The 14071-nt window shown below is 39.8% G+C and overlaps 1 protein-coding gene across 1 annotated transcript in view; it reads left to right on the top strand.

Moving 5' to 3' along the window:
* The window catches only part of LOC124542098 (zinc finger protein 431-like), a 13555-nt gene extending 325 nt beyond the window's left edge, over positions 1-13230 (top strand). Inside the window, exons 2-11 of the mRNA XM_047120031.1 lie at positions 468-1062; positions 2292-2422; positions 4057-4131; positions 5888-6026; positions 7915-8021; positions 10109-10262; positions 10736-10867; positions 11306-11506; positions 11977-12123; positions 12873-13230. Coding sequence (XP_046975987.1) covers positions 468-1062; positions 2292-2422; positions 4057-4131; positions 5888-6026; positions 7915-8021; positions 10109-10262; positions 10736-10867; positions 11306-11506; positions 11977-12123; positions 12873-13016 — 1825 coding nt within the window. The 3' untranslated portion in view covers positions 13017-13230. The remainder of the gene's footprint in view (positions 1-467; positions 1063-2291; positions 2423-4056; positions 4132-5887; positions 6027-7914; positions 8022-10108; positions 10263-10735; positions 10868-11305; positions 11507-11976; positions 12124-12872) is intronic.
* The last annotated feature ends 841 nt before the right edge of the window (positions 13231-14071 follow it).

The following is a 14071-nucleotide window of genomic DNA, read 5'->3' as shown; positions in this document are numbered from 1 at the left end:
AAATAACAGCTTTTTAATAAATATATTTTTTTACAATGTTTATCTGTCTGTTTGTTCGGACTTATCTCATCAAACGCTGCACTGATTTTGACAGGATTTTGACAGCTGGTGTAATTAAGGTATAAATAACCACTAAAATATTATGTAATATACTTGGTGGTAGGGCTTTGTGCAAGCCCGTCTGGGTAGGTACCACCCACTCATCAGTTATTCTACCGCCAAATAACAGTACTCAGTATTGTTGTGTTCCGGTTTGAAGGGTGAGTGAGCCAATGTAACTACAGGCATAAGGGACATAACATCTTAGTTCCCAAGGTTGGTGGCGCATTGACGATGTAAGGAATAGTTAATATTTCTTACAGCGTCATTGTCTATGGGTGTTGGTGACCACTTACCATCAGGTGGCCCATATGCTCGTCCGCCAACCTATACCATATAAAAATTATGATAATAATATATTTTCAGCTAACCGTACATAATATAAAAACGATAAACCGTGAAAATAACAAATTAACATCGGATTTGATTAACAAAATCTTCGATCCTGACCACTGCGACTTATACATAGAGTATTCGGAACAACAAGACGAACAGACAGACAAAAATCCCATACAGGAGGCAGATGTCGAGAGTTTAGACGTTAAGAGCGAAAAGGATGAAGAAATATACACGAACGAGGTCTTCACGGAAGCGGGGGATGAAATCATCAACGGTGATGAAGATGAAAATTTCATCCCAAACTATTCAACAGACGACAGTTTGCCTCTCGAAGTTCAAAGGAAGAAGGTGAAAAAGATTAAAACTAAAGAGAAGAAGGTTAGGAAAAAGATAAAAGATAAGACGGAACCCAAGATAGATAGACGACGGAAACCGTTTCTGAACGATGATCTCAATGAGACTCTTTTCACTATAACTGATCTGACGTTCGAAGAGCAAGTGGCGGAAATAAATAAGAGACAAGAAACGTCGAATTATAAGAATTCGATGTTTAAGTGTACCGAGTGTTTTAAAGGTTTTCTAGACGAGACGGCATACAACGGTCATATGACGAGGCATACGAATGTGAGTTGTCATATTGTTTTTTATTTTTAATCGAATCCGGCTCGAAGGATCAAAAATGTTTGTTGTAGATATTGATGGAATTACACTTGAGTGTTGGAATTTTGTTAACTGGTGAACCAAGATACATTGGCCTGTCCTTAATTCCGGGCATTTGTAAGAATTATGATAACATTATCCTATAAATTAATAGTCTTTTAAAGTCCCACTGCTGGGACTACGCCATTCCAATGTAGGTCGGTGGACAGACGTTCTAGATTCTATATATTTTCCGAGTATAATATGTATCTATACATATAATAAAATTGGAGTGTCTGTTTGTAATATTAAAATAGCCCATTTTACTCAATGCATATGTGTACACGGTACATATACTAAAATGACATTTTTTTACAATTTTTGTCTGTCTGTCTGTTTGTTCCGGCCAATCTCTGGAACGGCTGGACCGAGTTTGACGGAACTTCACTAACCGATAACTGATATAATAGGGAGTAACTTAGGCTACAATAAAATATATTTTTTTGTTAAATTAAAAAGCGTACAAGGTCGAGGGCACAGCTAGTTATGAATACAAATTAGGAAAATTAACTCAGTGGTGATCGCGCCGGGTTCGAACTCTGAATATTTGGTTAAGATTCACGTCTTATAACCTTTGGGCTATCATAGCTTTATAGGTTAACTTAGATGCATAGTATAGAATTAAATTTGTTAATAGATAGAGCTGAGATGGCCGCGTGGGTTCACACGCAAGCATCACTGAATATTCATATGCTTAATTTGTGTTTATAATTCATCTCGTGCTCGGTGAAGTAAAACATCTTGACGAAACCTGCATGTGTCTAATTTTACAGAAATTCTGCCACATGTGTAATCCACCAACCCGCATTGGAACAGCGTGGTGGAATATGTTTCAAAACCTTCTCCTCAAAGGGAGAGGAGGCCTTTAGCCCAGCAGTGGGAATTTACAGGCTGTTGTTTAGGCTACAATAATATTTGTTTTCGCCACATGTGTATTCCACCAACCCGTATTGGACAGTCACTGATGGGTTAAGGCCTCCTCTCCCTTTGAGGAGATCCTTAAACCGTCTTAAATGAAGGCTAATAAAAGCGAAGTCATCGACTAGTATGTATGTGTGTGTAACGTGTATATTTGTGTAACGTGTATGTGTGTAACGTGTATATGTGTGTAACTTGTATGTATATGTAACGTGAATGTGTGTGCGTGTGCGCAGCAATGCGGCGAGTTCGCGTGCGGTATCTGCAAGACGCACTTCAAGCAGCCGCACGCGCTGCGCAAGCACGTCACGGCGCACCACACGCAGCGCTTCAGCTGCAACCAGTGCCCGTACGTCACCACGCACCGGTGAGCCCCAGCTTAGCTACCCCTTAAGGGTTTTACTGTATTGGGACGGTCTGTACCCTATAAGGAACCTATCTGCCAATAGTCAAGTGTCACCACGCACCGGTGAGCCCCAGCTTAGCTACCCCTTAAGGGTTTTACTGTATTGGGACGGTCTGTACCCTATAAGGAACCTATCTGCCAATAGTCAAGTGTCACCACGCACCGGTGAGCCCCAGCTTAGCTACCCCTTAAGGGTTTTACTGTATTGGGACGGTCTGTACCCTATAAGGAACCTATCTGCCAATAGTCAAGTGTCACCACGCACCGGTGAGCCCCAGCTTAGCTACCCCTTAAGGGTTTTACTGTATTGGGACGGTCTGTACCCTATAAGGAACCTATCTGCCAATAGTCAAGTGTCACCACGCACCGGTGAGCCCCAGCTTAGCTACCCCTTAAGGGTTTTACTGTATTGGGACGGTCTGTACCCTATAAGGAACCTATCTGCCAATAGTCAAGTGTCACCACGCACCGGTGAGCCCCAGCTTAGCTACCCCTTAAGGGTTTTACTGTATTGGGACGGTCTGTACCCTATAAGGAACCTATCTGCCAATAGTCAAGTGTCACCACGCACCGGTGAGCCCCAGCTTAGCTACCCCTTAAGGGTTTTACTGTATTGGGACGGTCTGTACCCTATAAGGAACCTATCTGCCAATAGTCAAGTGTCACCACGCACCGGTGAGCCCTAGCTTAGCTACCCCTTAAGGGTTTTACTCTATTGGGACGGTCTGTACCCTATAAAGAACCTATCTGCCAATAGTCAAGTGTCACCACGCACCGGTGAGCCCTAGCTTTTTTTTATGGTTTAGGTTGGTAGACGAGCATATGGGCCACCTGAATGAAAATGGTCACCATCACCCATAGACAATGACGCTGTAAGAAATATTAACTATTCCTTACATCGTCAATGCGCCACCAACCTTGGGAACTAAGATGTTATGTCCCTTGTGCCTGTAGTTACACTGGCTCAGCCTTCAGACCGGAACACAACAATACTGCGTACTGTTATTTGGCGGTAGAATAACTGATGAGTGGGTGGTACCTACCCAGACGGGCTTGCACAAAGCCCTACCACCAAGCTTAGCTGTATTAGGATGGTCTATACCCTATAAGGAACCTCTCTGCTTATTATCACCGTTTTAACCCCCTTAGTGGCCGTCCATAAATTACGTCATTTGATTTGTGATTTTTTCAGGGCGAAGCCGGGGCGGGCAGCTAGTATTATATGTAATATTATTGTTACGAGTATTTTATCTGTAGTTATTACTATATTTGTGCACATCTATGTTGCATTATGTATGTTTATTATGAGTTGTTTTCGCCTCTCACATTTTCAGTCTCACTAGGTGTGCTGGAAGAAATTTCTTTTTAGAAGTAAACTTTTTGTACGTGAACAATAAACTATAAATAAATAATTAAGAATGACGTCAATTTCAAAACGAACATAACACCCCCCCTCCCCTCCTACCGTCATTTACCGTCATCCGCAGACCTGCCTGCTGATTTATTGGTATCACAAACAAACAGTAATCCTCTATAATACTAGTATAGATAAAATTATACCTACCTTATGTAAAGTGATTAACTATTTTTTACAGGCAGACAGCCAGACTACACGAGAGATGGCACAAGGGGACTAAGTATCAGTGTCCGCACTGTCAGGATGAATTCGTGTAAGTACATAAATATTATCTAAACCAATTCCTGTCAAAACCGGTCAACCTCAGTTCAAGACGAGAGTGTGTAATCTGATGTAAGTACGACACAAATTAGATGTAGCATCAGAAAATGCAATGGAATGAAAGTAAAACCGATTACTGCCTATTTACACAACCAATAGAAACAGCTCCCTATCGCGACATTCGACGCTATTCGACGCTATAGATTCACGCGTCAGAGAAAGCAAGTGCATGTAAATCGACGCGTCAAATTGACGAATATATTAGGTCATACGATATTACAAGTTATTACGTTTGTGTAAAGATCCTATTCACATGAGAAATAAATTTTGATAATTTGGGATAGCGTACTCAATTCGGATGTGATCGGTTTTACGAATTTAGCCGATGATACATCTAAGTTGTGTCGTACTATACCTGATGTTACACGAACCTCCCCCCCTCTACTTCCACGTGGAGGAAAGACTTACGACGATTTTCCAGTGAGATCAAAGAATAGGGCAAGCGTCGCTGAGTTTCCTCGTGGTTATTTGTTTTTGTTACTCATCTTGTGTTTGATCGTGCACGCTCGTTTACATCTGTGAGTTGTAAGCGTTGTTGATTACGTTAGACGAGCGACTGCCCCGGCTATGTACGGATGCAATAACTGATACAATAAATAAAATTTTAACAAAACGAAAAACCGACTTCAAACAAAACACTATTTTAAAACAAATAAAAATTCACTAAAAAGTAATAAAAATAATTGCGTATTCAACATATTTTTAGAGTCCTCCTAAGTAAAATTAAATGAAAAATATTAGACTACTTAAAAGTCAATTTACGATTATATAATGTAGTTATTATTATTGTTATATTTGGAGCTGGTGTCTTACTTTTTGAAGTCGGTTGAAAATATACTACAGCTTTTTTTTTATTTACATCACATTATCAGCGTTTCTATACTATATTTTCCATGTATTATAAATAACACAGTGAAATTGTAAATACCGTTAGATTATAACGTATCTCGCGAGATTTTGAACTGTCGAGAGATTGTGAGCCGCAACACATTATTTTTCGGTAGATTATAATCTATAGAAGTAAATTTCAGTTAAATTATAAAAACTAACCTAACCCAACCGAAATATTAGGAACTACAGAAATTGTACGTGTTTTATTGTATGTTGTCCGACAACAAACGTTCACAATCTATCGACAGCTTACAATTGCGCGAGATAGATTATAAACTATCTCGTGCTATCTATCTATCTATTCACGGTTCACAATATTTCGACAGTTTACATTTTCACAAGATAGATTTTAATCTAACGATGTTTGTACGGTGATATCTATAAAAATATTCCTCACGAATCACTTTATAAAAAAAAAACCGCATCAAAATCCGTTGCGTAATTTCAAAGATCTAAGCATACATAGGGACAGACAGCGGTGAGCGACTTTGTTTTATACTATGTAGTGATTTAGTACCAGTCTTATCCCCAAAAACATTTTCAACACAGATTCATCTCCACTTTTAATTACTCTACATTAGATTTATGACATTTTTTTTCATTTAAATAAAACTAGTTATAGTTAGATAGTCTAGTATAGGTAGACAGTCTACCCGTGACCACGAACGCTGTAAAGTGCTCGAAACGTCGGAATGTCCAAAATAATTAATATACGCGATTAAAATCCGTAATAACTAGTTTTATTTAAATGTGTAAGAATCGCGAAAATTTAAGACAACATTACATTTTTTTTCCAGTAAATTCACAACGTACATGGGTCACATCCGGATAAAGCACCCTTCGGACTTTGTGTGCGCTCTGTGCGGCTACTCCTTCGTCAGCGAGAAGGGTATCGAACTGCACAAGAAGCTGAAACATCGTCTCGATGACGGACAGGTAACCTACACAATATCCAGACACGCGACAATGTTTCAAAGCCAAGTACTAGCAACAGTACTGGCGAGCAACACCGTGTGTAATACACGAACCATTTGGAGCCACTTTTTACCCCCTCATAACTCAAAAACTATTTGACATAAATATGTCAAATTCATTTATTTGCGACTATAGAACTTGTCATTTTTCATTTTATTATTTCGAAAATTTGTGGAAACTATCCATCGCAAGTAATAATTCGTATTTGAGGACTAGCCGAGTCAGTCCTTCGGCTACAATATATTATCCTAAGTTATGGAAATAAATGATGTTTTATGTAGTTATGAATACATTCAGGACTGGCCATTGTACTTGGCACACATTTAGATCTCGCTTCTCTTGTCGTTGGAGTCGCCAACCAATGCTTATATCTTAATATTGTACTTAGCTTGCATTTTACATTTATGTTTTTGATGGGATTATCAGAACACCTTAATAATATTAATAGGTTGTTATGACGTCATACAAGAGCAAAATATACTATATATATTGTAGTCTACCCCCTCAAGGGTCACTTAGATTCGTCGAAGCCTCTAAGAATATGAATGCACACTTTATTCCTCCCTCCAGTTCACAAGGGCGGCCTAATTCGAGGTCCGACCTCACAGGAGGCACCCTTAGGACGCGATTATTATAATTTTTTTATGGTATAGGTTTGTGGACCAGCACATGGCCTACCTGATCATAAGTGGTCACCAGCGCCCATACACATTGTCGTTGTTAGAAATATTAACCATTCCTTACATCAATGCGACACCAACCTTGGGAACTAAGATGGTATGTCTCTTGTGCCTATAGTTACACTGACTCACCCTTCAAACCGGAACACGACAATACTGCAGCTTGGATAGAATATTTGATGGGTGGCTGATACCTACCCAGACTACCAACAACAAAACAGCCTGTAAATTTCCCATTCCTGCGCCAAGGCTACCTCATTAAGGAGAGGGTTTGGAATATATTCCACCACGTTGTTCCAATGCCATACCAACCAACATGATACAAATTAATACTTGCTGCCCTACCATAAAGTATTAATTTGAATACGTTGCTTTGACGTCATACAAGAGCAAATATATAAATATAGTACGACACAAATTAGATGTAGCATCGGAAAATGCAATGGAATGAAATTAAAACCGATTACTGCCGATTTACACAACCAACAGAAATAGCTCCCTATCGCGCCATTCGACGCTATTCGTCGCTATAGATTCCCGCGTCAGAGAAAGCAAGTGCATGTTAATCGACGCGCCAAATTGACGAATATATTAGGTCATATGATACGTCAAGCTATTACGTTTGTGCAAAGATCATATTCGCATGAGAAATAAATGTTGATAATTTGGGATGGCGTACTCAATTCGGATGTGATCGGTTTTTGCGAATTTTACCGATGTTACATCTGAGTTGTGTCGTACTATAGTTGCCTATCTGCTCAAAGGAGGCAAACTTAAACTCTAAGAAAGGATATAGGCTAGATTTTTTGCATAACACCGTAAGAAGCCGAAGAGTCGAGATGGCCCAGCGGTTAGAACGCGTGCATCTTAACCGATGATTGCGGGTTCATACTCAAGCACCGCTGATTCATGTGCTTAATTTGTCTTTATAATTCATCTCGTGCTCAGCGGTGAAGGGAAACATCGTGAGGAAACCTGCATGTGACAAGTTTCATAGAAATTCTGCCACATGTGTATTCCACCAACCCGCTTTGAAACAGCGTGGTGGAATATGTTCCAAAACCTTCTCCTCAAAAGTAGAGGAAGCCTTAGCCCAGCAGTGGGAATTTACAGGCTGTTGTTGTTGTTGTTGAACGAACCCGTGGTCGACTACTATTGATATATTTCAGATACCAGAAGACGGTCCTCTTTGCGATTTGTGCAACGTGAGGTTCGTGTCTCAGGAGGCCTACCGGAGGCACCTGCATGTGTCCGCGCGACACAACACCGGCGACTCGTGAGTACCCTCGGCGATAGGTGCTGATCGATATGCCCATAAAACATAGTGTTTTTTTATGGTATGGTATGGTAAGTGGTCACCATCGCCCATAGACAATGACGCTGTAAGAAATATTAACTATTCCTTACATCGTCAATGCGCCACTAACCTTTGGAACTAAGATGTTATGTCCCTTGTGCCTGTAGTTACACTGACTCACACTTCAGACCGGAACACAACAATACTGAGTTTTTGGTGGTAGAATAACTGATGAGTAAGTGGCACAAAGCCCTACCACCAAGTAATAAGCCTCTAAGCCCTAGATCTTTTGAGCTAAACGACGCATTTTAATGCAGTTCTTATCAATAGATGGAGCGGTTTAAGAGGTAGGTTAATATATGTATATGTCACCGTAAGATTACTAAATTCGTTAGATTACAATCTATCTCGTGAGATTGTAAACTGTCGAGATATTGCGAACCGTGAGATATGATTGCAATTTAACACATTTTTGTTATATTGTAATCTATCGATGTTATTCAACATGTCGGACGACAGTGATCCTTTAAGACGGCTATCCATGTAAATCTGCGACATATAAATGTCACTGTAAGACTACAAAACTCGTTAAATTACAATCTGACGAGAAATATTTCGAACCGTGAGATATGATTGCAATTTAACGCATTATTTTTCGTTATATTGTAATCTATCGATGTGAAGCGGTCGAATTGTGAACTGGCGTGGAACGCAATGCATGATTGGTTGGACGTTAGTCTCCCCGCCATCCGGAATCCGCCATATTATTTCACATGTAAAATTGCAAATACCGTTAAAATATAATCTATTTCGCGTAATAGTAAAGTGTCAATGGATTGTGAACGTTTATTCAATTTGCAATTAAAATATAAACAATTTCGATAGTTCATAATATTTCGGTTAGGCTAGAGTTTTTATAATTTAAATGAAATTTACTTCGATAGATTGTAAACTACCGTATAATAACGGTGACATATGATTGGTCGCTCTTACAATAAGACCGGCCAATCAAGAAGAGCTTTCGTTAGTTGACGCGGGACAGATTGTAATCTAACTTGGTAGATTAAAATATAGCGAAAGATAATGCAACAACAACAACAGCCTGTAAATTCCCACTGCTGGGCTAAAGGCCTCCTCTCCCTTTGAGGAGAAGGTTTGGAACATATTCCACCACGCTGTTCCAATGCCGGTTGGTGGAATACATATGTGGCAGAATTTCTATGAAATTTGTCACATGCAGGTTTCCTCGCGATGTTTTCCTTCACCGCTGAGCACGAGATTAATTATAAAGACAAATTAAGCCCATGAATCAGCGGTGCTTGCCTGGGTTTGAACCCGCAATCATCGGTTAAGATTCACGCGTTCTAACCACTGGGCCATCTCGACTCATACTCTCGACATATGTATGTCGCAGATTTACATGGATAGCCATCTTAAAGGATAACATCAATGATTCAATAAGTACGCACGTCTGGAGCTGGCGTTGTCCCGAGACCAAGAGACCAAGTGCCTCACTCAACAAAATCAAAAAAATCAAAATCAAAATAAACTTTATTAAAGTAGGCTTTTATAAGCACTTTTGAATCGTCATTTTACAATTAAGTGAAGCTACCGCCGGTTCGGAAAGTAGATTCTACCGAGAAGAACCGGCAAGAAACTCAGTAGTTACTCTTTTTTAACATTTAAAAAATACAACGTCATGTTAATTAAATACAATTATTTAAATTAATATATCCTGCTTGGAAGTCAACAGATATTAACTCCACGCTTTTTTGTCATCTATAAAATCTTGTATCGAATAATGTGCTTTTTCTACCAATGTATTTTTTACAAACGATTTGAATTTACGAAACGGCAAAGTTAAAAAGGTCATGTTAATTAAATACAATTATTTAAATTAATGTATCCTGCTTGGAAGTCAAAGGAACACACGCTGACAGATACACCATCATATGTTTATACATATTTCCTCAAATGTTCATATTTCCATCAGTCGCCCGTGAAACAAGAACGTGACCGTCTAATATATTTTTTTATAATTAAACAGTCTTATTTGTTCGTTTCAGCGATTCGAAAGAATCAAACAAGATGAGAAAAGGCAGATCTCGTATCGTAAGAGAAAAGAAGAGAAGTATCGATGAGAGAGATGACGACGACGAAAAGAAGAAGATGTATCCGAGTCAGATGAGGAAGGCTGAGGGCCCGATACCCTGTGAACAGGTACTTAGAAAATATTACTATCAATCTATACATATAAAAAAATTGGAGTGTCTGTCTGAATATTGAAATAACTGCATATGTACATATACATTCATGGTATTAATACTAAAACAACACATTTTATAATTTTGTTGTTTAGACTGATTTTTTTTTATTTTCAATTGTACATTATACTAGCTTTGCCCGCGATTACATGCGCGTTTGAATTGACCAAAAAGTTATTGTTATAGCCTAACTTACTTCTATTACATCAGCTATCTGCGAGTGAAATTTCCGTCAAAATCGGTACAGCCGTTCAAGAGATTAGCCCGAACAAACAGACAGACAGAAATTTGAAAAATATATTTTTTTGGCATACGTACCGTCTATACATATGCATTCAGTAAAAAGCGGTTATCTTAATATTACAAACAGACACTCCAATTTTATTACACGTTTAGATATGTTTGTCTAATCGGTTGCAATGTTTCCAGTGCGGTCTCCAATTGGAAGACTCGAGAGCTTACCACGGACATTTCAGACGGATGCATCCGGACAAGAATCGGACGAAGTACCCCTCGATGAAGTCGCCTTGCATGTGCGAGGTCTGCGGGAGGATGTTCCAAGTACGTAGAAATACATTAGAAAATATATATGTCACCGTAAAAGACCGTTAGATAACAATCTATCTCGTGAGATTGTAATCTGTCGAAATATTGTGAACCGTGAGATAGGATGGCAATTTAACGCATTATTTATCGCTATATTGTAATCTATCGATGCGAAACTGTTGGATTACAGTCCCGCGTCAAATTGTCAACTGTCTAAAGCTCTTCCCGATTGGCCGGTCTGATTATAAGAGCAGTCAATCCCGACATAACATAATCGAAATTGTATGTGTTTTATTGTAAATTGTTCACAATCTACTGACAGTTTACAATTGCTCGAGATAGATAATAATCTAAATTGCAATTATATTTCACGGTTCACAATATTTCGATAGCTTACAATCTCATTAGATAGATTGTTATCTAACGCTGTTCGTAATCTCCCCCCCCCCCCAGAGCTACGCGCTGCTGAAGGACCACCGCTGGGTGCACACGGGCGAGCGGCCGTTCGCGTGCGAGGCCTGCGGGAAGGCGTTCCGCATGCGCCAGCGGCTCGTGGCGCACCGACGCGTGCACGCGCCGCGCCGCGCCGCCTTCGTGTGCGCGCTCTGCGGGAAGAGCTTCAGCACGCACAGCAACCGCCAGCGACACATGTTCGTGAGTACCGCCCCCTCGTGTGCGCGCTCTGCGGGAAGAGCTTCAGCACGCACAGCAACCGCCAGCGACACATGTTCGTGAGTACCGCCCCCTCGTGTGCGCGCTCTGCGGGAAGAGCTTCAGCACGCACAGCAACCGCCAGCGACACATGTTCGTGAGTACCGCCCCCTCGTGTGCGCGCTCTGCGGGAAGAGCTTCAGCACGCACAGCAACCGCCAGCGACACATGTTCGTGAGTACCGCCCCCTCGTGTGCGCGCTCTGCGGGAAGAGCTTCAGCACGCACAGCAACCGCCAGCGACACATGTTCGTGCAACATTTATTTCGTTGCTGACTGTCCATGCCAGAGTCTGTCTATGTACCATCTATGATTACCATTTTATCTTTGAAGTTAAAAGTACAACTAAAAAATAAAAAAAAGATTTAAATGTCTCTGTTGTACATAATATTTGAACTAGTGTTTATCTCGCAGATCCACACGGGCCTGAAGCCGTTCAAGTGCGAGATGTGCGGGAAGTGCTTCAAGCACGCGAGCGAGAAGCGCGCGCACATCACGTACGTGCACCTCAAGAAGCCGTGGCCGAAGCGCGCGCGCGGCAAGCGCCGCCCCGACCGGCCCGTGAGTATAGCCTGCCTGTGTCGCTGGACTCGGGCCGGCCTGAGTGAGGGGGCGTTCTAGTATTACCTAACGCATTTGGGGGGGGGGGGAGTGTCTCGTTAAACGTTTGAAATAGTCACTTGAGTGTTACGTAACATTTTGAGAGGGGGAGTGGTAAAGTTAACGTTACGGTGCGTTACAAGGGAAGGGGTGTCAAAATGTTCAAAAATTGTGTTGTATAATATTTGAACGCTCCCTATATGCTGCTTTGTGTAAGCCCGTCTGAGTAGGTATCATACACTCATCAGTTATTCTACCGCCAAATAACGGTACTCAGTTGTGTTACGGTTTGAAGTGTGAGTCAGAGTAACTACAGGCAGAAGGGACATAACATCTTAGTTCCCAAGGTTAACGCATTGGCGATGTAAGGAATAGTTAATATTTCTTACAGCGTCATTGTCTATGGGTGATGGAGACCACTTACCATCAGGTAGCCCATATGCTCGTTTACCAAATTATAGCATAAGCACACACTCATCAGATACTCTGCCTCCAAACATCAGTATTGTTGTGTTCCGGTTTGAAGGGTGAGTGAGCCAATGTAACTACAGGCACAAGGGACATAACATCTTAGTTCCCAATGTTGACGCATTGACGAAGTAAGGAATAGTTAATATTTCTTACAGCACTGTTATACCACAGATGCCCCATATGCTCGTCTACTAAACCACAAAAAATACAATATATTAACTTTTTCTACTTATTTTCAGGGTCAGATGGGTCAGGGCTCCCTTCCGGCGGGTGTGAGCGAGATGGACATAGCCCAGCCGATGTGGCCCAATTGTGACCCTAAAATGGGGGACATGAACAATATAATAGATGATAAACCTATATACTACAATTTGAAAATATAGTTTAAGTTAAGCTATGCGTCGAACTTGGATGGGTGATCGTTTTGAATGATTTCGAAGTGTGAATTTTGTATTTATAAATAATCACAATTTTATAATTGATTCTATTTTAAAAAAAGGTTTTGGAAAAAGGAAATGGATCCCTTTTTTTATATGACGTACTGAATCTCAATTTTTTTTTATTAAGTAATTTCCGAAGTATTTCTTTGTACATTTTGAAGCTTAAGTTAAAAATGCTTGTCTATGCCTTCAATAGACATTTTTTTTTTAAATAATGTGATTTTAAAAGATGATTTGTATATGAGTGACTTTTAATTAAATTATTATAATTGTATAATTGTATTTATTGACATAATATTCGTAATAATAAAATGATTTTTAATACAGTCTTAACTTTCATTTTATAATATTTCTATATTATCTTGGCTGACTGTTTAGTCATGATGGCTGGTCAGATGGCGGCTCAGTGGAGCGCGTGCATCTTAACCGATGATTGCGGGTTCAAATCCATGCATCACTGAATTTACATGCCTAATTTGTGTTTATTTATTTCGAGCTCGGTAAAACATCATGAGGAAACCTGCATGTGTCTAATTTCAACGAAATTTTGCCACGTGTGAATCCACCAATCTACACTGGAGTAATTAGGTGAAATATTTGTCTAACCTTCTGTTGTTGCCTTAGCCCAACAGTGGGAAATTTACAGGTTGTTTTTAAATATAATTACTTAAAAAAATCGGTAGTACCTTTCGATGAATTTTTAGCCTAATTTGACGATTACTACAAAAAAAAGTAAATGTCGATGGATGAACAGAGAAGAAAGGGGTACCGAACTATTGCTTATTTATTAATATAGACACTTTTGGGAGCTCGAAAGGGATTAAAGAAAAGGAAGGAATGAAAGGAATTCGGTATGACGTCATACCACTAGAAATCCAATCCATAATTTCTTATGTATAAAATTATTATTATTATAGTATATGACTATTAACATAAAGAAAACATACAATTAAATAATTGAATTTGTTTGTAATTTTTTAAATTTGTTTTTAAATAAG

This window comes from Vanessa cardui, chromosome 30, assembly GCF_905220365.1.
Source record: "Vanessa cardui chromosome 30, ilVanCard2.1, whole genome shotgun sequence".
Classification (NCBI taxonomy): domain Eukaryota; kingdom Metazoa; phylum Arthropoda; class Insecta; order Lepidoptera; family Nymphalidae; genus Vanessa; species Vanessa cardui.
This window is presented reverse-complemented; position numbering and strand designations above follow the sequence as displayed.